At 35.0% G+C, this 27,268-nt stretch overlaps 2 protein-coding genes across 2 annotated transcripts in view; both read right to left on the bottom strand.

The window, feature by feature from the left end:
- On the bottom strand, positions 1-20,262 carry TERB1 (telomere repeat binding bouquet formation protein 1). The gene is made up of 22 exons (XM_069793433.1): positions 20,132-20,262; positions 18,898-19,007; positions 17,060-17,118; positions 16,039-16,149; positions 15,720-15,848; positions 15,117-15,248; positions 14,598-14,658; positions 14,389-14,504; positions 14,128-14,250; positions 13,441-13,593; positions 12,191-12,322; positions 10,634-10,759; positions 9,514-9,671; positions 8,373-8,734; positions 6,699-6,760; positions 5,678-5,770; positions 4,151-4,321; positions 3,619-3,696; positions 2,025-2,138; positions 1,514-1,626; positions 756-809; positions 1-170 (listed from the first exon to the last, which is right to left on the bottom strand). Exons 1-22 carry the CDS (start codon positions 20,132-20,134, stop codon positions 141-143), a joined length of 2,490 nt encoding a protein of 829 aa, XP_069649534.1. The 5' UTR covers positions 20,135-20,262; the 3' UTR covers positions 1-140.
- NAE1 (NEDD8 activating enzyme E1 subunit 1) overlaps positions 20,196-27,268 on the bottom strand; it is a 15,397-nt gene continuing 8,324 nt past the window's right edge. The window contains exons 12-20 of the mRNA XM_069793434.1: positions 26,810-26,869; positions 26,588-26,721; positions 24,888-24,963; positions 24,495-24,534; positions 23,361-23,447; positions 22,202-22,294; positions 21,662-21,776; positions 21,537-21,586; positions 20,196-20,488 (exon numbers count right to left, since the gene is read on the bottom strand). Coding sequence (XP_069649535.1) covers positions 20,379-20,488; positions 21,537-21,586; positions 21,662-21,776; positions 22,202-22,294; positions 23,361-23,447; positions 24,495-24,534; positions 24,888-24,963; positions 26,588-26,721; positions 26,810-26,869 — 765 coding nt within the window. The 3' untranslated portion in view covers positions 20,196-20,378. The remainder of the gene's footprint in view (positions 20,489-21,536; positions 21,587-21,661; positions 21,777-22,201; positions 22,295-23,360; positions 23,448-24,494; positions 24,535-24,887; positions 24,964-26,587; positions 26,722-26,809; positions 26,870-27,268) is intronic.

Below are 27,268 nucleotides of genomic sequence, written 5' to 3' on the forward strand. Positions count from 1 at the left end.
AGAGAACGTTATCATTGAAAAACATGAGTCCAAGCCAATCTAAATTCTCCAAGGGCTCATACTGTTGTGACAGTACCTCGCTGTTAAAAATGCTGTTCTTCAACATTCTGCAACAAAATCCAAAACACTCTTGAATGATGTTATTGATGAGCTTTGGTTTTTTCTTGCCTCTATAAAATGGAGATAACAGAAAATATCAAGACAAATGTTGACCCAAACACTGCACAGTTTTAGAAAATGTTTCAGCAGAAGAACACTTGCCACTAAACACTCCCCCACATATCCAAATCACAGCAGAAATGTTATCTACCCCATCCATAGATAGCACCTCTGTGTAAGGAATATACGTATTAAACACAGTTAAAACTGCCAGAGAGATTTTCACAAACCATCATCAGAGACGAGGATGAACAGATTAAATATGAACTTTCTAATAAACACAGGGATTAACTTAGAGTCCTTAACTGAAATTCTTATCCTCTTTGTATCCCGTCAGGTGGCACTGGACAGTTCAAAGGCTCTCTAGTATTTTCCCAGGTTAGTTCTCTCTCTCCAAGCATGAGCCCTGATTGAATTATGTAGGAGACCATTCTAATGCTTAACATGCACACAGCATTGAACTGACACAAAGCACAGCCCCACTGGTTCCAAATTCTAATAGCCTGTCCTTTTTTTTTTGCAAGTCAGTTCAGGGGCAAAAGCTGAAAACTAAGCTGACAACGTATATGATTAGTAGAAAATAAAATTATGATTACTTGCAAGTGTAACCTGTAGTATTTCTTGGAAAGATCAACACTTGTCCGTCCTTTCTGAAATGGATAAGACCACAAAATTAAATTCCAGTGATTACCCATTTTTTTTACTCCACTCAAAAGACAGTTAATTTCTTCAGTTGTGAAATCTTTTCGGGTTCTTTTTCTCTTGTTTAAAGGTCTTCTGTTCACATCCAGGAAACATATTTCATTGTTCTGCAAATATTTATTTTGGTGTCATTAAAAATTACATAAATTTACATACTCATTTGCATTTGGAAGTAACACATTATTACCGACAATACGATCTTAAGTAGTTCTAAAGAAATGATCACTGTGTCAAGATAACAATGGCTCTTCAAGGTTTCTTCATGGTCACCCACTTAGTGAAATACAGTATTTTTCCATGACTTTTACCTTCATTTCTGTCATGCCTACACAGTTTATACCTTTAGTATGTTTATGCCTTTAGGTTTCTGTTATTTCTATACTATGCAAGTTGTCATTAGTGCAGGAAAAAGCATAACTCCATATCCATTATTCAGAAAGAACTGTCAGTTGAAAAATGCTTAACTCATTTCAGGGATAAATCAGTATGACTACAATACAATCAACAGAGGAATATCTTTTTAATAAGGTTCATTTTGCTACTGGGCTCCTGTTAAAGGTGACTTAGAAAAAAAAAAACTATGTGATTCATAGTGATTTTATTTGGACATTTATAAATATGTGAGTGTATGATTAGGCTTTGCATAACTAACCTTATCTTTGTGAAGTGAATATATGCAGTTTTCTTTTAAGCGCTGACATTCCTGTTTGCACATTTCTTTGACTCTTTGGCTCTTCAAGTTAGCATCTTGGGTTTTTTGGAAAGCTATGAAATTGTGAACAAGGCCACCTCTTAGTTACTTTAAAATAACTGAAATCTACTGTAAAACTGAATATAGTGGTATAAAGGAATATTTCTTCTAATGAACTTGAATATGTAAATGCTGCTTTATTAGTAATATCTCATTTTCATTAGATCTTTTTCTCATCATTGACATAAACACATAAGGATTATTCATGCATTGGAAGCAACTAGCAAATAACAGGAATTAACTCAAACGTCAATAGTACTATGATTGGAAGTACACAAACATATCTATCTACATTCTCAGCCATTTGTCTCCAATAGCAAGCACAGCTGCTTTTCTCAATGCTCTGACCTAAATGCAAAATCTGATCATTAACTTACGCTTATTACAGAATTGATTTTCTGGTAATACTCACACTTTTCATATGTCGGTATCAAGTTATAGTCATCAGTCAACCTAGTATTTTTACTACGTTCATCTCTATTTGAAGTATTAGATTTGTTTTTTCTAATTGGAGTCAAAAGAATACCTTAAAAAAACCAAACAATAAAACATTATGCATCTTTCTTAAAAAAAAAAAAACAACAAAAAAACCCACAAAACACAGGTAATGTTTTAGGAATTAAAATTGAAGAGAGAACCATCTTTTGAGCCATACTACTATCTGGTCTTGGAACAAAGACTGGAAAATTCAGTTTACTTCAGAAAATGTTTGCTTGCTAAAGCTAATATATTAGTGTAATGGGTTCTCGAGAAATAAAGTTGGGTTTAGTGTTGGGGTTTTTTTTAATTTATTTTAAAAGACCTCCATGGCCATCATGGCTAAATTAATTAATTTCTGAATCTGGAGGGGGAAAAAAAGTTTTAAAAATTTAAAAATCAATCTCCTAGCTTTTATCAGATATTAGTTAAATAAAATGATGACATAAACAAGGTTTTTGGAAATAAAAGACTAAAAATAAATTCCTGATGGGTGGGCTGATTTTTCAAAAGAGAATGTTTTTTGAAGTAATATTAATGTTTTAGAATTTAAGTACTAATTTAGAGAGCTGCTTCAGCCTACTTTAAAATTTCTAGTCATCAGTCATAAGAAACAGTATTGGTTACTAGTTGATGAATGTAGTAACGTATGACTGTAGTTGGAGCTCTGCAGGATGTACCCACATACACCACATTTGGAAGAAAATTCCTTGTGAATTATGTAAAAATATATATCTGCAGGGTAAGGAAAAAAAGTATAACCATTACTTTTTTTGCTACATTGCAGAATAAAACACTGTAAAAGATATGTACTCTGCTATTTACAAATGGACAGTGGGGTATTATGAAGAATACCAGTTTTTATGGGCAACTGATGGTTCTGTAAACATAGAGTTCCTAAACTGCACTGCAAAAACTGATGGAACTTATATTCACTTTTCCATCTCTACCTTGTTACTAAGATCTTATTCAACAGCTCATAATACAGGACAGGTAAATAGATCTCCTGTACTTAATTTTCTGATAGGTTGTTTTCAGTTACTTGCTCTAACATTGTTGTAGACATTAAGGTTTATCCTTTTAGCTATTTAGCGCACACAGATCCAAGTCCTTAGCAGAGCTCCAAGCATGAACAGAAACAGGTGTAATAGGGTAACATGGCTATTAATAGAGTGATGCTGAATCAGGAACAGGCAACTGTACTGTATTCTGATCCTGACTATACCTCTCCATTTTAAAAATTAATGACACAAAACTGAAAAATAGCAGATGGCATGGAAGTACCCCTGACAGGATTCAAAGCAGTATCTACAAAGCGCCAGATAACTTCGTTGTAAACTAATGTGCATAATGCAATTTCATTATTATAAAATATGCATTTTCTGGCCTATTAATATATAGATTTTTCACTGAATCCACAGAAAAAAAAACCCTAATTCCCTATCCACAGCATCTCAGGGTAAAGACCTGCAAAAGAATTACTTAGACAGTAAGGGCTTTTTGCATTAATTTCCAAACCAAGCCCTTACTTTGGAAGCTATCCTTTTTGCTCCTAGAAGTTATTTCTGTATGCAGTCTTTCTTTCTTCACTGGAGTCAGCACTAGTTCTGCAAAATATAAGATGGACACCAGTACAAATGCCAGTAAGTACTAACTGCTTAATTTTCAAAATGCCTCCTTTAAACCAGAAAAATATAGGATGTGCTTTTATTTAATTCATTAAGAATTATAAGCATCTTACATCCCTAAGTATGTAATATTAGAATGAAATTACCTTGTTATGATGTCATACATCCATTCACACTTATTTCAACTTAATATATTCCTTTCTATTAGTACTTGACTAACTCTGGCAAACAGGACAGTCTACTGCCAAGAAATACACAAGATACTCAAAACTGAAGTGGATAGTTCTGACCTCACTTAGTAGAAATCATTGGTAAATCAAATTAATGAGTGAGTTTACAAAAACAGACAATCAGAATCAGACCAAAAAAAGTTCAGAATTTTAAATAAAATTTAAAACAAGTTACAACTACTAAAAAAAAAAATCACAGTTACTCTCATGAGTTGCATATCTACTGTTGTTATTAACAGCTAATTGGCGAAGTTCCTTTTTATATCTTTCTTCAGCTTCCAGAATGACTTTATGACGGTCACACTGATGTGGACAACTTTGCAACATCTTGGTAAAGGTTTTACTATTGAAGGATAGTCCTCGTGCTGTACAACCTGGAAAAAAAAATAGGATATGGTAGAAACGGCAAGCACGAATGCTATAGAAGCCATCACAAAGTCCAGCATTTCATTTTGCTCACTATAATGTACAATTTGACTTCCAGTTTTCTATATACACATCTCAAAAGAGGCTACACTTTACATACCTTCTTGAAAATACTTCTTGTTTTGTACTTGCTCTCAAAAAAAAAAAGTTTTCAACATGACCTATGGGACCAAGTTACACTGCACTTCAACTCCAGAAGTACTAAATGAAGCACAGATCCTCTACAGAAGTAAAAATATTAGTGGGCTGGGAAGAAAGGGGCCTCAGTTCCCTTTGCACATTTATCCAGGAGACAGAACATAAAAGATATCTTTGGTATACTTGGAAACTTTTTCTGTGTTGTAACAGTTATCTGTATTAACCAGAATAACTAAGTCTAGCTTAGGTATGAATTTCCTCACAGGAAGCCTTCCTGTTCGTTTTTGAGGACATTCCTACAGTAATTTATGGTTTAGTTATTCTTGGATGTTCTCACAGTTAGTTACATCAGCTGAAGGAGAACTTCTGCACTATGAGGAATTACAACAAGGGCACTGGTACATATCTGCAATATTCTAGCCTAAGATAAAGCAGTGCTAAAGCTCAGGTTGAATTTAGTTTGACAACTTGGATTCATATGCCTAAATGATGTCTAAAGGTGGGTTATGGGCTTTTTTTTTTTTTTTGGCAGTTGGGTATTTTTGTGTGGTTTTGGGGGGTTTTTTTGTTGTTTTGTTTTGATCATAAAGAGACACAGGCTTGATTACAAAATCTACTTACGAATCCTGAGTACCAGCAGCATTCTTACAACCTACTGATAGACCATGTTCAGGAAGTAGAAGATGGGGTAACTAAGGCCTGCAATCATGAATTACTATAAAACTGCCTGCCTGTATTTAATAGCAGTAAGGCAGAGAAACAGAAGCGCTGCAGAATAGTTAGGAGGCTTAGCAGTGGAATACATGAGGAAACTAAGCAGGGCTATATGTTTTTCCTCCCTCCTTCCAATCAGAGAAAGGAGGAAAACACCCACTCTTCACTATTCTTATAAGTAGTGTGTCATCTTTTAAGCTGCTGTATATTCTTTTTGTTAGTAAACCGACATTAAGATACATAGACCAAAACTGGAATATGTAAGCTTTATTTCAATATTTACGTTTTATTTTAGGCACAGAAAAGTGAAAGGAAGCAGTTAAGAATTACATAATAGGTAATCCAATAGATGTGTTAAAATGTTTGTAATGTCAGTTCACTTACTGCATTGCTGACTCTTTAAGGCTTCTTTTATAGACTCAAGAAAAAGACAGACCTAAGATAATACTTACCTAAACATCTTAAATCTGCCATTTTATGGGATGCAGATGTAGTTGAAGTACTTTCTTCTTCCTTGTTTATCTCTGAGTAGAATGAATGTTGATCTAAATCAGGAAGGAAAAAACCCACTAAGAAAATGCAACCTATCTTTTTCCATGGTAATCATGCAACAATGTACCTATATTCTATTGTATTTTCTATTTGTAGACTATTAAAGTTTAATTTACATAAGAGCAGAAAATCCAAATGAAATTTCTGAAGTTAAATGGATCGCATTTACAGTTTTGTAAATCCAGAATAATGACATTTAATTCAGTGCTTTTTCATCACTCTCCCAAAGCATACTACTTCAACGTGAACACAGCAAAATAACCCTGTAAACTTACATTGCTGAACTAAGCCTTACAAACTTAATTTCCATTTGGAATCAGATGCTGAAAGATGTGATGTACTGGAATAATACTTACTCTCAATTTAAGTAGGTATAACCTGGGGATCAGCTTGGTCACCTGTAAAGCAACCATCCTGGCAAATACTAATCTAATGAATAATTATAAATTTTATAAATTATCAGGAAACTAAATTATGAGTAAATATTTGATTGAACAGATCCCAATTCTGAAATAAATGTATCAGACTAAGAACATCAATGCAAATCTGAAAAACATTTATCTTAAACACGTGTTCAACATGTAGGAATAGCTTCAGGCAAAAGTCACTCTCACAGGTAGGTTCTATCCCCAGTCTTACAAATACAGAAGAAAACCAGCATCCTTGTGCATTTTCTATTAATGACTTCCATTGTTCAGTATGGATTGCATTCAGACTAAACTTAAAACATTTATCTGTGATACATTCATTTGAGTAGTTAAAATCAATTAAAAAAAGAAAGCTAAAATATGTATTAGAAGAAGAGTAGAATAAATATGCTACTGGTAAAATTGTATACAATAAAAAATTCCAAAACTATGCAAACAGTTAAAGGATATTATACATACTATCTAAAAAAGGAGTATCTTTAGCTATTTGTACCTGATCTGCATGTCTGTTTCATATTTTTAACAATCTCTGCTGGTTGTTTAAATAAGTGTTCACTGGGAAGATCAAAATGTAAACAAATTTAAAAAAAAAAAATCAAACTTCACAACATACATTTACCTGTAAATTAATACACATATTGTAAAGGCAGAATGAAAGACACATTAAATATATAAAAGATAAAACTCTGAAAAATTTATTCTAATTATCCCAAGTTACAGGGATTGTAGTATCCAGCACATAACCATTGCGTGTTAGAGATCTGTTTTACCAGAGATCTGTGATTAACATTCCTTGCAGTGCTGTTCAGCAAGTCTGTTCCAGCATTTGGATGCAGTGCTTTCAAGGCGTGCTGGTTTCCAGAATCATCTGCAATTCTGATTCATGTCAAGATTACTTAGTGCACATAGAACTTTCACAAGTTCTTCAAAATACTGCAGCCTTCATCAGATGTAGCAATTGCTCTAAAAGGTAATTGATTTTCTTCTTTTCTTACACTGATTAACTTTTATGCAACCAACATGCTCCTATGATATGGTGATCATGTATTTTTCTATGTCACCGACTACCTCCAAATACTGCAGGAGCAAGGAGCCTCATCCATGATTATGCTTGGGTAACTCCTGTTTTCACACAAATGCATATGCAAGGAGAGAGCTTTTTTCCCCACAAAAAAATTAATTTAATAGTTTTGTGCTTCAGAGGTCAGAATAACAAATAAAGAAGCTGTGTGAAATTATGCTAATCAGTAGCAAAGCAAAATTTACCTGTATGTTCCATGGAAAACACCCTAGGGCTCTTGATAATTTCTGTGGTAGTTGAAAAGTTACAATATAATGCATGCAAGGAAACTGCATAGGAGCAGGGTCCAGCCAGCCACATAAAAAAGCACAATAAAAATGTGGAACTCAAAAAAAGGAGAAACGTAGTTTTGTTCTTACTCATTGCCTGTCTTGAGGGATATTCCAGATATAAATTCAAGATCGGAATCTATATTTATCCTTACATGTTGCCTATAATTATTTTTTTATCAATAGGAAAGATAACCATAAGAAGCAAAAGAGGAAAGAAAGAATTCGTGTGAGAGCAACAAGCAAGAGAACAGTGAATGACTAATCAAGGCTGTTTATCTTTCTCTTCCCATGCAGGCAAGCAACTGAATATGGAGGGGAGAAAAGGCGAGGGGTGGGGGGGAGCTTTTTTCCCTAGTTTGTAGGCACTCCAATTTTTTGCAAAGCAGTTCCATAACTGCTGTTTTCCTAGTAAGTGCATATTACAGAGTTCTTTGTTGTTTCATCCAAACCAATGGGTCAAATCTTGATCTACTGAATCAGTGAGAATTTTGAGGCAAACACTATGGATGCTTTTTCAGCACTATGTTGAAGGCATTAGAATATGGCCTGTAACAGGCTCTCTATACAATCCATCAGAAGCCTACCATTCAGAGAAAAAGATCAGAAGCTTTTATTACTAACTACAGTGTCTATAATCTTTGATCTGTGATGTTAAAAAACACTTCCACAGAATATTCTCTAGTGAGCCACCAAAAGGCTATGTCTTTTCACTAGAAAAAGACATAGTAACAGAGAATTTAAAAGGCTGACACTGAATTTGGAAATTACTAAAGAAAAGCAACTTAGTATTTCTGCTTAGGTGTAAGATACTTACCTTACTTGAAGAATAAACTGATTTTTTACACAAGCAGTTTTTTCATTTATATTGTGACTTTGAAGTACACTGTCTGTTTGCAGTTCATTAACTGAACATGGAATATTACTCTGTTCACTTTGTCTAGCAGAAGCATTTACTGGATCCATAGTGTTCATTATTTCATTTTTCAGTGGAGAAGAATCTACAGATGGAGCAAGAACCTGATCATCTAACTCAGAGGTCAACTGTCGACAATGTATTTCTTTATGTGTTCTTTCTACATAAGTTTTTGGATCAGCAGGATTCACTTCATGGTACTTTGATGCTTCAATATTGGCTTCTGAAGATCTGTCTACAAATACTCTTCCTTGTACTGCTTCCTGTATTGAAAAATATTAGTTAGTGACTATACAAGCTCTATAAAAATATTAAATAAATCTAGTAACAAGATTAACTAGGATAGACCAGTCTAACTCTGAAGGCAAAACAAATTCCAGAGAAGCTTCAAAAAACCCTGACTGAGCTGAGAGCCAACAAGACAGCAGTGCTGCTGAAGGTGTTGAAGGCATAGTTAAGTGATAATTCCAGGCTGAAGCAATGGATTTGCTACTAATACAAGGCACTTATAGAAATTAAAAGATTTAATTAACTTAAGATCCAGCTAAATAACTCAAAAACTTGCTGTTCCACACCCAGAGATACCAAGTAGTTACACAGAACAAGGAAAATATCAAACAACTTTTTCCGCTTATGTTCACATTTTCCATTATCATCTATCCCATCATAGCTGTATAATCATGGGCATTTCATGCATGCAAATATTAAAATTATAGGTTTAAGTGACCAGCAATTAAAAATAAAACCAACTCTTGTTTCTCCAACCTAAATTATCTCAATTTTGTAGAAAACCTGGTCTTATAATAAACTAAAATGTTTCATAAAAATACAGACACCTGCATTCTCTGATTGCCCTGCATACTTCTAACTTTGTACGATATACAGTAATGGTAAAAGCTGCAGGTTGTAGTTTCACACACATCCAATGTTTTCTCTACTTTTCCAGCTCACACTGAAATTATCTTAAGAGCTTACTTTCTATTTCTCCCTAAACTCTTGAAAGATTTGCTTAGTTTTATCCTACTTTGGTAAAGAGGCCAACCTCACTGTGTTCTTTTTCAATCAAGTTTATTCTGTGAAAAATTTCTTTTGCTTTCTTCCAGTAGTCTTGTAGACTTCTTTTTCTGACCTGCACGTCCAACTCTTCTGCATTGTTCACATTTAATGAATTATCATTTATTTTCAGGGACAATTGTTCAGCTTTATGAAATAAAAACCAATATTATTATTGCAAATTTTATCAATTAACAGCTTAATAAGTATTTATTATATTTTAGTATGCTGAGGGACAGCCCCAATAATTTAATGCAAAATATAACCTCTGAATAATAATTTTTATATAACTTAAATTTACACATAAATGTTAATACACTTCAAATATAAACGGCAGCTAGAAGAGGTGAGCTTGCAATCATAGTTACTATTAGCTGGTTACACGATGCTGTGCTCTAAAAAATTACTTTATCGTTGACTTAATCATAACTCTATAGGTCCTTTACCAGTATGGATCTCCATATTAATGGACACTGAAAATCAGTGCACCTCCTCAATCTTAAAACTCTCAGTTATGTTTTCAGTATAAAAATGTAGAAACGTGCTTTTTACTAATTATCAGTTGTATAATACCTTCCATGCTTTAAAGGACAAGGTATCTTTGTTTCATTGGTAGTATTATACACTTAATTAAAAAAAAACTTAAACAGGATACTTCAAAATACACTCTACTTTAAAAATAAAGATCAAGATTTTTTAATATTGCAAAATAATTGTAGTCATAGTGATTTCAGGCTTCATTATCTACTGGTTTTGTCTCTAGATACAACGGTACATACGCAGGAAATAGAGTACCAATTGCGTGTTAAATGACAATGTTCATATTTTGCACATAATATATAGATAGGGAAAGCTTTTGAGAACTGGCCTTACATATGCGGGTTTCACAAATGCATTATTGCAACATCAATGGAATTTTTACTTTTCTTTTTTCTGCCTAAACGTCATAATCAGTCCATGGTGGCAAATACACAGTTTTTCTGCAGAAACAAACATCTCGGAGTACACTTAATTACAAAACTGCTACAGTTAAAATCATGTAGAAAGTCAACAGAACTTAAAGATGGAAATTATCTCTGTAATTTTTAAAGCAGTAACAGTAAGCTTACTCATTTGTTTGCAGTTTTGTAGCACGAAAGTAGCAGCTTTGTTTAGTTCCTCATCCTGAGACTCAGTTAATACCTGAATCATAAGTGGAAGACCATTGTTCTGGAGCAGTTCACGCTGGTTTTCTTCTAAAATAGGACATTGTACAGGAAAATAGATTGGTTTCAGCCTCATACACACTTAATCTTACAGTAATTTTAGAAACTAATACTAGTAACTTTCAGGGTAATTCTGAAAAAGAGATTTTCATTATGGATCCAAGCATGCTGTAATGACCTACTACCTGGGTCGCAGCAGAAGTGCTCTAGATCACACAGGATGATTTCACCATAGCTCAAAGTTCTTGTAAGAAAACTGAAGGACGACTGAGACAAATTCTATGATGGAGATCCAAACTCATTTAATTGTCACCTAAAATATTTTAATTATGGCTTCCATATTTCTTTTCCTCTGGTATATACTCCTAAACTATATACACTACATTTATGTAAGCCTTGAGATGCAGAGATATCAAAAGCTTAAAGTTCATAATTAGCAAAACTCTAATAAAATTAGTAGTTTAATCCTGGTCTAGCTAATCTGTTCCTCCTTGTTAACTATGTAATTAGCTAGATTTTTTTATTGTGATCTCATTTGCAGTAAGCATTCATAAAACTGACAACTTTCTAAAAATAGTTCTTTGTTGTCTGAACTTGATAAAACAAAGGAAGCGACAAAAGATGAAATATGATTGTTTTGTCAGTGTTGACATTTTAAGAAAAACTTTTATTCTGTTGGTTTAATCATATTTGTTTGAAAGACATTTTCCATTAAGCTTTGTTTCAATTAATTCTTCATGAAAAAGTGTCTTTTAAATTATCAGATTTATGACCTGCTGAACTAATTATTGAACTTGTTGTTGACATTTAGAGGATGATAATCAATCAGGATATTTGAACATAATCGCTTTTTCTTTAATTTCTGAACATACATGAGAAAAACCAGTAATATAAATAAACAATGATCAGTATGTCACAACCTCACATTCTGTTTGCTTGTACTACCATAAAATACCAACTTCAGTGTTACATTTCCACCAGCTATGCTTGGGAAAGCCCTGAGGAGCCTGGCAAAAACATTTCAGGGTTACCTACTGCTTACGTTACTTCAAAAACAATACTGTTATATAGCTTTTTAAAAAAATAATAGCTATGTAAACAGTAGACAAACACTGTATATATTAAGAGCCATCAAAATAGAGCTCAAAAAGACTTATTTGGTATGTATGTATTGTAGTAGTTTTCAGGTCTGGATGAATTTTACCCTGTGATACCTAAGCCCAGCTCTGAATTCCTGCATAATAGTCTACTTTTTTCTAAGCTCTTAAAGATACTATCTGTTAACAGATTTTAAAATTTAAAGATGGAACATTATAACAAGCATTTTTTCCGAATGTTAATATTACATTATTTAATAGACCTTTTTCTCATGTTCCAGTGTTGATGAAACAACACCATTGAAGTAGTTAGTGTATGAGAATTTAGTAGAAACTGACAGAAAGAAAAAAGAAAAAATCTTACCACAAACTTCAGTACAGTGCCCAATTGTTAGAATAATACTAATTTTTTCTCCAGTATCCAGAGTGTCATTGGACAGCAACTTCAGTAGCTCTGACACAGTGTGATACTTTGTCAAGACAACACTCATGGCAGCTATTATGTTGAAAATAATTTGAAGAAAAATAAACTACATAGTAAGGCATCATCCAAGTATAAAATGCTGTTGTTCAAGAGAACTCTACAGACCTCTAAAAAGCCTTGGGCCTGCACAGTCCCTCTCTTCTCTTTCATTTTAACTCTTCAAATTACAACACCCCTCCTGGTGCTGTAATTCTGCCCATGCTACTCCCCATATCCAACACTGCCCTTTCTCCCAGCTTGCGCTATACAGAGATGTGGTAGACAGGGGCTCTGCAATGTGCAAGTTTTGTAAACCTCTACTGAGTTTCTCCACATCCTTTATCAGTTCCAGAACGGAGCAAGAAAGAGGAGAATAAGGTTTGACACACAGTCTACCTGCCACAAACAGAGCTAGGAATGTTTCTGGTAGAGGGCAACCTCTTCCTGAAACTGGGAACACCGCTGCTAGTACATACATGCTGAAACCTCATCCTGTCACGTACCAACTTCTTTGAAACTAGACTCAAAACTAGTGCAGGTATATGCTTTAAAACTTTTTTGAACTTCCATTAGCAAGCACTTATGGCAGAAAAAATATAATCGTGGCCAACAGCACAGATTAATCAGGCTCATGGTTTCTCAAAATCTTCTGATGGAATAGACACAGACCTCATTAGGGTAGCACTAGCCACACAGTAAATCAGAGTAACAATGTGTTATGCAGACATAGAAGTTTGTTCAGCTCCACACCTGAGTTACTAAAGCCTCCTAAAGCTTACAAAGTTTATTAGCTTAAGCATAGGCCTACAGAAACACAGCTCTAACTCCAGGATCAAAGCTGACTGCTACGCCCAGTTCTCAGGTTTACTTACACAAAACTAGCTCCAGCATCTTATTTTTAATTTTCAGTATAGTTTAAATTTTACTGTGTTTATTTTAGCAACAATGGGAAAGTAACCCACCTCAGACGAACTGAATCATTCCCCATATACATATCTGAATTTTTAAAAAATGTGCAATATAAACTGGGATGTATATAACTCAATTGCCTTTTAGCGTCCATTCGTATCACTTTTCCACCAAAACCAGACTTTTAAAATTGCATTTTAAAATTACCATATATAAAAAATGGTAGTGGTCTTTTCACTTACAGTCATTAGCAATGCAGGCATCCAGAGTCTTTGTTACCACTACTGCAAGTTTTGTGCTTGAGTGACTCATACAGGAATCATGCATAAGATTGATGAGAACTTTAGCTAATGTATCCAATCCTCCAACAGAAACAAAATATTTCTGCACATATGCTTAGAGGAAAAAAAAAGAAAAAAGTGTCTTAAATAATACAAGTTGCAAATTGTTTTAGCTTTTTATCAATCATCACATTTATTCTGTGCATGTATTATTCATTACATTTCTACCCATACAACAGAACTGAAGCTGGATATATATTAATCTCAAGAAATGCAGTAATTGTCTTATACAATAGTTACAGGACACACATGGCCTTAATACATGCATACAAATGGCAAACATTATGCCCAAGTTCTAAGTCATTGCTTTCAGAGACGTAATAATGATAATATTTGTAAAATACTTTTAATCAAAATAGCTTCCTTATAGTTTTTACTGACCTTACTAAATGTAGCCAGTTGTGGCTGTTTGTGCATTTCGCCACAACGCAGTGTACGTAAAGATGGTGGAATATAGTTTTCAGAGTAAAAGTTGGAATAACAGCAAATCAATTTGTAGAGATTGACAAAAAGAAATAAAACATTTAACTATCAAATTAAACTTACTTTTACCAAAGAAAAACTATTTAAAGCTTGAGGTGAACTTACAGTTATTTGCAACTGTGAGACCAACAAATGAACAAATAGGACGAACTATCTCAGGCTCTGTGCAACTTTCGAGCCACTCTCTGGCATATGGAAAAACTGAACAGCAAATGTTTTGATTATCTTCTGGAAAAGTAAAAAAAAAAAAAAAAAAAATCAAAATGTAATATGAAATTTCAGGTGAACAGTAAAAATGAAAACAAACTGTTGTCACTTTGGAGAAATACTTTAAACTTTTTTCATAATTTTAACAGCAACACTTACCATTCTGAGGATTGTTAACACAAGCACAGAGAGCACTGCAGACTGAAGACCACAGCTGATAGCACTTATTAGTATTTTCATCTGACAGATTCATCTCAGATGTGGAAAGTGTTGTTCTGTTAAGAACAATGCAAACAAGTCCCAAATAGTCAAGCAAACATAAGTCCTAAATAGTCTATCATTTTTCTGTTTGAATTGCAACTGTGTACCTGAATAACCGTAACAGAAGACCAATGCAGCCTGTATCTCTGACATAGGTTTGCCCACTTTCTAAAAAAGAACACATACAAGACTCCGAAGACACATGCAACTTAAGAGAAAATCTTAATGTCAAATTTAATTTACATACGTGTATTCTGTTTCTATTTCCTAAGCATTATATGCTTAAATGCTTATCCCCCAAAAAAACAAAATCACACCAACACTGGCAAAAATGTTCCATATCTTTCTGGTTTTTTTTCCTATACGTGGTCAGAAACTACTGGTTTGTATTATTTTTTTTTAAAACTATTATTTCCTTTTCAGAACTAAAACACTTTCTGCCATTTAAGGAAATCCCAGTAAGCTATGATCTACTTACACACTTTGGGTTCAGTTACATGCAACCATTCATCTTTATAAATTAACTTTACCAAAACATTATTTGTTGAGCATTCCAAATTTCTGTACTACAGATTGGCAAAGAGAAAAATTGATGTTATAAAACAGAGGGAAAAAAAACAACTCACTGTTATTTGAAACCAGTACTAAGATGACATAAACAGACATTCTTTTCAAGTTCACACCAGAATCCTTATTCATTAACAATAAAATGAGGTCTTCAAACAATGCAGAGGTACACAAAGTTTGTTGACAATAAACTGAAACCAGAAAATAAAAACCATTAAGTCCTAAAGCAAGACATTCATAATCCTAAATTATTTTTGTAATAGAGTAACTAGACTCTCAGTTGCATCCAATATGTGGTGAGTGGAGACAAAACATGACTATAGTGACGGAGGGCTTCCCCCTGTAGCCAGCTGTAAACCAACCAGTACCTAGGCAAACTTTGGAATAATCTATGAGTCATTTAACACTTGCTGCTGAGGAAGAGTAGTAGTACAGCTGTCTGGTATCATAAACACATGCTATTTACACAAATCAGCAAGGTGCTTCTCCAAATCTGGGGATGGACAGTAAAGCAAACAGTAGCACCTTTACTGCCCCTCACTTGAGCTGATAATCTCGTAATCTGATTTTTTTGAGAGAAAAAAATAATGGAGATAAAGCAAAAGTAGTAACATGGGATCATAACTCACTCAGAAAGAACAAACAATATTACTTATTATTACCATTACTCTCTATTATAATTCCTAATGTAAATAAAGCTGCTTCCTTTACTATGCAATGAACATTTGACTTTGCAAGATCATTTATAAACATCAAACCACCAATTTCTCGAAAATATTCACTTGCTTCACCTATAACAGAAAAAAAAAGAACAAAAGTTAAACTTTTGCTTTTGTTTCTCTGTAAAATGAAAACCTTCCAAGATTTTATAACTTCTCAAGCCTTACATCCTTTAGATAATTTTTTTACAGTGACAACCAGCTTCTTAACATATATTGCAAACAGAAAATTGTGTTGTTTCTAGGGAAAAATGCTTCTTACTGTTTTGTTGACAAATTGAATAAATAGTGATCAAAGCCTCTTTCTGAGATACAGGGCAGTCCATCTGGTATTTAAGGCATTCAAGGAGTAAGTTCAGATCTGTTTTCATATCTAAGAACAAACACAAAAAACTTCATGTAAGTTTTCTTTATATTAATCTATTTAGTATTACAATAAACCTGCCCAAAAATGTAGTATATCTATGTATTTAAAGGAAAAAAAAAAGTGAGCAAAAATGGAGCTATGCCACTTCTATCCACTTCTAAATAACAAACATACTTAACCTAAAAATATTCCTCTCCATAGTTTATTTGACCATGATTTCCTTTGCTAAAGTAATAGCCCCCTTTTAATATTTCTTTCATTACTAGTAACTGTTAGTGTGATGCAAATTACTAAACATTAAATTCACAGTTGCAAGGTGCATTAAGTGTATTTAAGTGAATAATACAGAACCATGAAAATACAACTGAAAATCTACAGAGTGAATAGGGAAAGAATCCAACAAAGCAAGGCTTCCTATATGATATTTAGTTAGAGAACACTTAATCACTTACCATAGCAGCTAAAATCTTGAATCAGGTTGTTAGGTTAGCAAGTTAACACAAAGCATTTTCTGGGCACCTACATACAACCCTAGGTAAGTAAACCACTTTGAAAATCTGTTTCTTACTCTTTGGGGTATAATAAAAATTTTATAATTATTTGCAACAGTAACAGCAGATACTGTATATATATTAAAAATTTGTAAGGTTTGGGGTTTCTTAAAGAAGTTAAAATACAATAAAAATATGGGTAAATATTAGCAAAAAAGGTGACTTTGTGGTGGTGGTATTTACTATTTGAAGGTTTGTAATTAGATTTGTCCTTTAGCTATCCAATACAGAATCCACAAATTTGGCAACAAGGAAAGTGAACATTTCCCCAACAACTCACCACCCCATGACAGACCTATGACAGTCTAATAAAACTTTGTAAAATTGATGCAGATAATAAATGAAAATTACATTAGGTATCTTACCACACTGTTTTTTCTGCACCTTTTGATTTTCCATTTTTGGTTGTATCCCTTTTCTTGTTCTACAATAGCAAGGAAAAAGTGTTTTCTTTTCTGTTTACATTAGCAGTGTTTGTAAGACCATATGCAGTATAAATTAAATAATTTTTCTTAAAATATATTCCAATTTTCTGGTTTTACACTATCATCTGACACACACACAGAGTTTAATATGCTCTTGCATGGCAAAGATTTTCTTTGGAAATACAGTATTTATAGTTACACTGCATTTGTAACTACTGTGGTGTTATGTTTTGAAAGCTTAACATCTTGCAGAAATCAGATGATTCCATGCTACCGCTGTGTGGCACCAAAACCATCTTTGTCATTAAAACTATACCTAGCTCTGTGTCGTTTATTACAATAAATCTGATCCAATTTTCCTTACAATAGGTTGCCAACTCTGTCATCAGCCAACAACTAGCAGTAAGACCATCAAGTAATGTTATGTGGGGATCAAGTGTGCCTGACATCCACTATAAAACGTTCAACCTCCTACTGCTACTCAGTGAGCCACTAAACCATTACTATGTTGTTTTATCGGTATTGATTAAAACCAAAGACAATGAGCATGAACAGAGATGTTATTTCTTAAACTAAGAATTTATTTTAGTTCACCAAAGAAATTATCACATTACGTGAACCATATAAACCAGAAAAACCCACAGCATTGATTCTACATAAACCTAATGTGCCAGCATCTGAGAGTTAGCTGAGCAGCAGTCAGAATGAAATTCAGGTTTGGAAGCAGAAAGATTGTCACTTAACCACACCCCAAGTCCCAAACACAAAGAAAAGTTGATGCAAGCATCACAGTAACCTATTTCAATCTCTCAAAAATTATTTAGCTCCAGGTAGAAACTTTATATCAGTGGTAAATCCATGTTAATAATAAATTAGTTATCCTTCTGAAAGTAGAGCAAAGGCTCTAAGAAACATCAGTGTCATCTTAATGAAGACAGTCAGCCCTGCTTTCCATTTAGGGTTACTGATTGCTGCCATTCCTTTGCTGCTTCCATTAGTTCATATGCTCCACACACAACCTTACAGTAGCATTGGTGGAGCATATGTTTTGAGAGGAAAAGTTTAAAAGTTCATCTTCCTTTACCCTTTCAGAACTGATAACATATAGGCATTTCATTTTCTTGCAGATCTAACCGTGCCATAGTAGCGGAAAGCTTACAAGACTTCCTCATCTCCTTTTGCCTCTACTGATACCACTCTGTTAGCCTAAGAGAAAACAAAAACTACCTACATACTCCTTAACAAAAGAAAAGCTGTAAAAATGAGCTGAGTTTGGAGCTAATTTCATTTCAGTAAAGTTTAATTAAATACACATTTACACAACTAAAGAGCCTTCAATAAAAGAAGCACAAGTTTTTTTAAACACTATAGAAAAAAATGGCTTGACCTTAACTAGATCTTTTTCTTTTGCGACATACAGAAGGTACACAAAATAATACTTACAAGCCAGCCTACATTAAAATGCAAATAGCTTAACTCTGTTGTGGCATCACAGGGCAAAGATGGAAAGATGAGTAACAGGATTTGCTGCAACAGACTTCTGGCAGATGTTGCATATAAAAGAAAACAGATTACCTCTTCCCCTCCAGTAACATCCCTTCAAACCTCAAAAAAACACTCTTTAAAAAAAAAAGTACAGATATATTAATCTGTTTGTTCAGCAGCATTAGAGCACACCGCTTGAACATGCAGAAAGACGAACACAGGAGGTTAGGGAGTTCACATGGAGGCTGATGGGGACATCCCCAGTCAGTCAAGGCCTGGACTGCTTCACTCACCCCCGCGCAGCCACACCAGGACAGAAACTGCCAGTCTGGGGGGTCTTTTTCCTTTTTAAAACCCAGTGGTCAAATCCTGAACATTGGAAGAAGTCCGGATTGTTGGTGTCCTGTTGAAATCAAAATTCACACCAGCAGCTGAGGAAGCATCCGCTAACTTTTGAGAAACACCGTCCAGCGTTAACAGACCTTTGAAGTCCTCCAGTGCTATTTTAGCATTCATCCCAAACCTTCTCCCTCTCAAAATGATTTATAGCTCGTCACCAGAGTTCGACTTTGAAGCAGAAGTCTTAACAAGTACTCCAGATCATCCCAAATATAAAAAGAACAGAGAGATTTGTAAAAAAACAAAAAAAAAAAAAGAGGGGGACCAAGAGTCTAAAGATGAAACGGCAAAAGCATTCTTCTGCCAGAGCTTTTGGGAGGGGTGGGGAGTACCAGCAGGATCGGAAATAGGGCTCTGTTTAGCTACCTGTTGATCCGGCAGCGGGAGCGGTTCTGGTCAGCCACGAAGGTGGCCCGGGCCTCCCCCCCCGCCGCGCCGGGCCGCCACCGCGGTACCGGGCCCTCCCCGCCGGCCTGAGGAGAGCGAGACGCCGCCCCGCCGCCCTCAGCCGCGCGCCTTTCCCGCCCCGCCGCGGCGCGGCGCGCGCGGGGCCCTCAGCCGCTTCCCCCGGCCCCTCCGAGGAGTCACCTCAGGCAGCGCCAGGCGCCGTCGCCTCGGGGCGGGGAGGCACCGCCAGCCGCGGCGGCACCGCCAGCCGCGGCCCCTCTCGGGCACCAGGAGATAGAGCCCTGCTAACCTTCTCCCAGCGCTGTGCCAGCCTTAGCGTGGCTCCAGGCCTAGGCTAGGGGGAAATCACTCGGGTTTCAACGCAGCTCGGTTTCCATACTCTGCGTTTTGGAAACCGCAACAACGCCACAAAGCGCCGTTAGCCCTCATCTGACATTTGCCAGACACAAAGGGCGCAGGAAAAAGAATCTTTCACTAGATGAATACAGCTGAAAGAACCAGGCTTTCAGGCACACAGTCCCTTTCCCTGATGTCGCTGAAATCAATAAGAAGTATTACAGCTTTCCCTAGCTCTTCTCACAGTTAGATACACCATCGTAGTTACGTTAGCCTTTTTGAACCTGTTGGAAGTCCTCCCCCCCTCGGTCTGAAGAGCAGCTTTTATTAAAAAAATCCAGCTCTGCTGCAAACCAGGTAAGCCAATCTGTAAATGCAACTTACCATGCCAAAGAACAGCTGCTGCTTTTCTCTTTCAAAGGTGAAACACAAAATTCTAGATTAAAAATATTTTTTCAGTATTTGGTATGATTTTATTTGTCCTCAGGAAAAAAAAAAAAGATAAAATCGTTACAAATAAAATAACTTTAACTTGCAGGTAATACAGAACAGTCCAGTCAGTGGCAGACCACCACAGTATTTACAGGACACAGTGGCAGCGCCTGGTGGCAACAAATGCGAGATCGTTATCTTACAGCTGGAAAGTTGCTGAAGTCTGTGACATTCCACTGTAAATATAGGTGTTATTAAAAATTACAAACTGCCCTGTAATGACTTTGATAACCTCCTGTGCAGCAGCTCCTGCAAAAGAAAAAAAAAAAAAGGTAAAACAGAAGGTAGTTAGCAGGTCATACTTAAAAACCAGTAAAAGAATGCTATTTATCTAGAACTCACTACACAGGAATTATTTTGGAAGCACCTGATACAACTCCTAGGAGGAAAAGATGCCTTTCAGTACTTCCTAGTATACACTTTGCTGTATACGCTTTCTCTCTCTCTCTCCATGTACGTACACACACACACAGAGTAAAAATGCGTGAGCAGACAGACCCATGCAAGTTGTGACCTCTCTAAATGAAATTGAGAAGTTAAATTTTAAAAAAATCACATACAGTTAAACTGTAAAATAAATTGGTCACTTCACTATGATCCCTTTGTGTTCTTCTGTAGTATGAAATATTCTGTAATTTCTTAAGAAGATGTCTTTACATATTTTTCTAAAGCACTGCAAATACCAAGGTTCACTTAATCAGAAAAAAAATCCTACATCCACAGAGTATTTAATACAATTATCTTCAGCACCGCATGAAGCCAAATAAAGATAAGTGAATTGATACATCAATTTTGAGCATCCATTAAAACATATATTTAGTTTTAATAATGCCCACAGGTTGAATTAAGCAATCAAGGCTATTTACATTTAATAGATACTTAAGTGTATTGTGTTATTTTAAAGGAAGGTGTGTACTGTGTTAATTTTAATGTTACTACAATTATTCCTTGCCCTTTTTTTTTTTTTTAACTCAAAGCCTCTTTCAAGCACTTTATTTTTAAACACACTTTTAAGCTACTAGAATTGATCTACTGAGATTATTTTTTAAGTTTATTTGCTTTCTTTTACTGACTCTAAACCCCTTATTGTGTCCACTTTTTCTATATACCACAGGAGGTCATATCTGGAGAATTAAGGGGAAGGATTTTGTTCTAATAGTATCTTTGACTACAGTCTGTGATGGGTCTTTGCTCTGACAATACAAAGTAATTAAAGCAGTGGAGATTTTGACACAAGTATGCACTAGAGCAGGTTGGTTTGTTTGCATGGACCTTAGAAATACAGTGATATTCTTACCTCCCATGAAGGCAGCGATAGCATGTGGCTCAGCAGCTCCATAGCGGCAACTGGATAGCAAAGTAACAGTCAGTATTTTCAGGTCAGTTTTACAGACAAAGTGATGCTTAAGATATAATACTTACAACTCATGAACATAGTCATCTTTCACCACTACAGACAACCCATGTTCTTGTAAGAAACCAGTAAGGCATGATTTTAGTTTTCCAATATCATCTTCTACCTGATAGTTGTAGACACCTGGAAAATTAAGTTAACCTGTTTCACCACAGAACTGTAACACCAAAGTTAATGGGTTCAAATGGCAGTGTAAGTATTTTACTTTTCTGAAAAGTTTCTAAGCCAATTAATATATTAAATTATTAATACTAGACTAATAATAATTGAATATTCTGTTGATGCCACTCCTGATAATGACAAATTACTGCACAGCTGAACTGATTCATAATCCATGCAACCCATTTCAGTGGTATCAATTCAGATATCAATCCTTAAGTTTCCAAAGAGAAAAAATTCTCACTTGAATTTTCACATTCTTAAAGTTGTATTAATATGAAAACTAACTACAACTAATGCTATATTTGTAGTTTATAACTAGTATTATAGTAACTATTGGATCTTTGTATTTCTTTTGATGACATTAAGTAACTCTTGTATTAACATACCTGGGTATCTACCATGCTGCTTATAAAATCTGTCTACAGCCCGTAGCATCAAGTACAGCACTACTTCACTGTCTGGGTTGTCCATATAGGAAACTGAAAACAGTAAGAGAACTGGTTAGCTGGTACAGGTGAAATGGAAAAAGAAAGGTTCTGAATTAATTGAAATCAAGTTATTTCTCATGTGCTTAAACTGTAAAATGTGCAGTAAAAAGGAATATTAATGAAAACAACCTGCAACTGAGAATCTCAATTAGTCAACTGTCAGATACACAATTTTGACACCAGAGTGTATGACAAAAACATATTGTATGTATTTGATATAAACTGTTCAGTGAAGATACTCAAGTTTCAACTGTGACCGCTGCTATAACATTAAACGGGATATTCCTTAGTTATAATTTTGTGATTTGAAATGCATGCTCCATATTTAACTGTAATGACCAACTATAAAACAGGTCTTAAATCCTTTTACAGCTCAGTAGTCCTTCTAAATACTAACTACTACTTCAATCACATTGCATATTACCAACTAATTCAACGAGCTTTCACTTAAATTATAAATATTACATATGTATACACAAAATGTTTTCACTTTGTATATACTTTTTGTCCAAAACATTCAGAAGACTTGTATAAGCTTAATTTAAACAAACTTTGATTAAAAGTATTTCCAACTTTTTTTTTACCCCTTTTAACTTATGCAGTTCAAAAAAATAAAACGCAATATTAAATAACTAGTTTGCTAGTTCACATACTGAAAAGATAAGCTGAGAGGGGCCAAGACAATTATTCTCATATCTTTGGTCAGGTGAAGGCACCTTTCCAGTTCTGTCAGAAATAATTGAGGTACAGAAAGGAGAAATTTGAAGAAAGCTATGTTTTATTTATGTACTATCAAAAATAACATCTGCAAGAAAAAAAACCCTGAAATATGCACCAATCTATAAGGTCACTTTTGAACTTTCAAAATCAAATTGAATTCAACAGTCTAGACTTAAAAAACCCCCATACTTCTAGTTGACGCCAAATTATTAAACTGCATAGTTGACGCCAAATTATTAAACTGCATAATGAAGGTGTAACATACACTTCTTTTTGATCACAAAACCATTTCCCATTGAAAATGCAATTAAAGTATGTGCCAAAAAGAAGTACTTACTGATTTCATCCTTGTTAAAAGTGTTTAAACCATATTCTTCAGACAGAGATCTACATCGTACTACTCGGAGGAAAGCTGAGTTGCTGCCTAAGCAGAGGGGGCAGAAAGGAGAGCATAAGACCTACTTGAATGCATCACCAATTACTGTATCTTTGTAAGTCTGTATCTCTATTGTGTTAAACATGAAAGATTAAAACTTATCATAATTTCACAAACACTTTTCTGTTTCTTCCAGTAGCTTGCAGTAATAAAATCTACTGAACTACATTTAGGTCTATGATCACAAGTATTTTAGTGAAATACCTCATGCTTATTTACTTCTAGAATCTAAACATATCTGCCATGTTAATGTAACAGCTCACAACACATGTAGCTCTTCTATACCAATTCATCAGTCACAGCCATCAACTTCATGTTTTCCTCTCCCATGTTGCAAATGAACACAGGTTCTTTTCATCTTCCACTACACCTACCACTGTCTTGCATATCCTCAATTAATATTCTAACAGTATAGCTATGAGCGGGAAAAGGTTCTTCTCCAGTATTGCTGTTATGAAACAACCCAATGTGTAGCTACTACCTAGCACTCAAAAATGAGGAACTGTGAGGTTCTCAAAGCTCCCAGCAAACTCTATATTGACACAGGGGAAGTGTGCTCTTAGATACATGCTTACAGGAAAATTTTCCGGTTGCAGGAGACTTAGCCAGGCTGCTATGTGGACACGTATACACACCAAGAACAGACACAACCAAAAATGCCATCAACAGTACTACTCACTGCATCACTGTTTTACCTTTTCAGACTACCAGAAGTTTACAGAGCCTGCACTCTGAAGTCAGTATCACAGAATGGGCAAGGGTGATTAAGTACTAATCACAGAAAGTAGAGGACATATGCTACCTGTTCTTTGGACCTGAAAAAATACCATCTTTTAAAAGCCAAGCTTTATAAACTCACTATTGAGAGATGCTGAACATCTGTTACTTCTACTGAAGATGAGAGATGCAACTGCTAAGCACTTACTTGAAAAATACAAATATTGAGTTACTGATTAATAACTACATTATCATTCAACAGTTTTTGATTATTTGATCATTTGCATAAACACAGCAACAGAATCCAACCATACTCACAAAGCAATTTTAATTCTCTCTCTGAAATAGATTCGGGTGCCTAAAAGAAAGAATATACTCATTCCAGTACATACAATGACCAGAGAATTTGTATTTTCAGAGATACTCATATATTCATTGTGAAATAACTAGTTGTTCTTGTAAAAAAAAAAAGTATCTTAAATTGTAAATAATATATCCCTGTATGCCTTTTACTTTTACATGACCAAACCAAGTGATAAATAAAACAGACTACACATACTAAATTTCATTAGAATTTTCTTAAGCCTTTTGAAGAGAATGAGGTAATTAAGCCTTCTCTTTTCATATCTGTCTCCTGCGAGTTATTTCCATACAGAATGTCAGGGTAAAAATATTTCTATCTTGTCAGAATGACTGTACATTTGCAATTACCTTGCCTAGGGATTGTAACAATTTAGCAGCATGGTTACCCACAGCAGCAATATCCTTCTTTGCTTTTTCACGGTACCTGTTAATAATAAAGAAGTCTTAATAATCATAGCATAAAGCCAACTTCACAGTTAAGACCACTGCTTTTTGTTTCATATTATAAAGACAAAATACAAGCCACATTAATGGAAGTGAGCTATCTCAAGGCCATGAATGCGCTTACAGACTCCCTGCATGACTGTTTGGCATGGCTGAGCTGTTCACTAAATCTGTGGCTTAGAAACCAGTTAAAATTAAAATGAATAGTACTACAAACAGTCAGAAGAAGAATATTAAGTAGTTTCAGAACAACAGCTATATGTCCTTCATTGGGCTTCTAATATTTCATTAATTTCTGTATTTTAAAATTCGTAGCCATAGTATATTAGTTCCATTAAGACCTATGACAATGCAAACATCTCAACAACACAGTATTTAATAAAATTCAATTTAAGAGCTCATTTTAAGGAACTGTAATTGTTTTATCTGCAAATTAAAACCCTATAATGCTTATTGGAATTGAGAACTGAAGTATATAATGATCTGGCAATTCAGGACTGATGCTTATAGAAATCAGACTTACAAATTAGGGTATCTCTGCAAATTCAAGCAATTATGGTTTCATTTAGCAAAATAATGGTACAAGTTCTTGGCTTTACTGTCATTATACAAAGTAAGTTCCATAAAGCAATAGCAATCAATTATTTTAGACATGTAACAGATTCGTACTTTTATATCCATCTTTTTAATGCTATTGTCACAGATCTGAGGAATGCACTTCTAAAATTACAGATTTCATTTTGATTAGTAAACACTAATTAAGGCACACAATTTTTCTAGCAGAGGCTGTGTTTCAGAATCTATGGAGAAAATCAAAATCTATTAGAAAGAATACTTTCCTGTTTGAACAATTCAACAATACAATTGCACAGACAATAAATTTAAGTCTTCTGCAAGATGCTGCTTCATTTTAAAGATTAAAAAAAAGGGAGGAAGAAGCAATCAACTGCAAAGAAAATGTGGTAACACTAAGAAAGTCTTTTGGGCCCAACAATTTGCATCATGTCCAGGATGCACAGGAATAGTACATTCATGTTGAGGATACATGCATTCAAAGATGCCTTTCCTAAAATCTCAATCCACACTGATGCTGTTTAGAATTTGCAGTTAATGTTTATTCACACCTTTCCTTATCCACCAAGCAATCCCTTCAAAGGGCATTAATTAGAATTAAGTATTTAGAATTAAATATCTAGGAAACCAGAATTTCTGTAACCAAGTTGACATATATATTGAGGAGAAAAACCAAATGCCATGTTTAGGCAACAATTTGCTTTGGACAGCAGTAGCTGGGCTATGGGATCTACTATCTATAGTAAGGTCTTTACTAGATCTGAAACTAAGAAAAGTAATCACTCGCTACCCAGCCTCAGGAAACTGGGATGCACTGAAGGCTTAGGCACCGGTTCCAAACAACAGATAGCATCTATACAGGGATCAGATAGTCCCAGGCTGCCATGCTTCCCACACCCCTCCCCACCCCAGTCCCACATACACACTTTTTTTTTTTTTTTTAAATACAGCAATTCATGCACTTTGTGAGGTCTGAAGTCAACACCATTTACTATCATTAGTAACTATTAAAGAAAAAATTGTAGACTTACACATTTTGCAATTTGATAAATTTATTGGAGTCTGCTATCATATCAGGAATAGTGCCCCGGACAGGCAAGCTTCCTTGCCCCTCATTTGCCACAAACTCCTTTACAGCTCGAGCCAAAATCCAGAAGGAGGGTGACTGCAAATGCACAAGAGACAGTCATGTACACAAATGTTATTTATAATGCTTTTCCTACATTTAAGCCTTACCTTTAATTACTTGTTACCTGCTCTGTGAGATTTATGCAGCAATCATCATTAAAAATCTCTTCAATGCATCTTGGAATCTACAAAAAAAATAAACTGGGTTTATATTTACTTGACTTTTGATTTCTTGATCTCAACACTCGTTACATAAGGGAGCCAACTCTAAGCAACCTGAGTTTCATACCAAAATCTCTTCTGAATCATACATAGTCAGTGCTTCTCATATTTCAAACATTAGCCCTGCCTGAGAACAAGGCACATGTTTCTGATCAAGATGAATGTTACTAACAAAATCTCACCTTATTTCCATCTTCTACATGGAAGACTTAAAAAAAACTTGCATCAGCAAAAGGTACTACCGGTCCCAGCTGTCCATCCTACCTGCCAGAGGCAGAGGAGCAAAAAGGCTGGGGAGGTGAAGAGGGGCTGCAAAAGTGAGTGTTTTGACTCATCAACTGCTGCAGTTCTGTCTGGCTCAT

The sequence above is a fragment of the Haliaeetus albicilla genome, chromosome 10, assembly GCF_947461875.1.
Source record: "Haliaeetus albicilla chromosome 10, bHalAlb1.1, whole genome shotgun sequence".
NCBI classification, from domain to species: domain Eukaryota; kingdom Metazoa; phylum Chordata; class Aves; order Accipitriformes; family Accipitridae; genus Haliaeetus; species Haliaeetus albicilla.

Coding starts and splice junctions, on each gene's coding strand:
- TERB1 (XM_069793433.1), bottom strand. Junction 12,323..13,440: donor TGCCTGCATTGCTAATGACT/GTAAGTGAAAAG, acceptor TCAACATAATAG/CTGCCATGAGTGTTGTCTTG. Junction 810..1,513: donor ATTCACTTCACAAAGATAAG/GTTAGTTATGCA, acceptor TATCCATTTCAG/AAAGGACGGACAAGTGTTGA.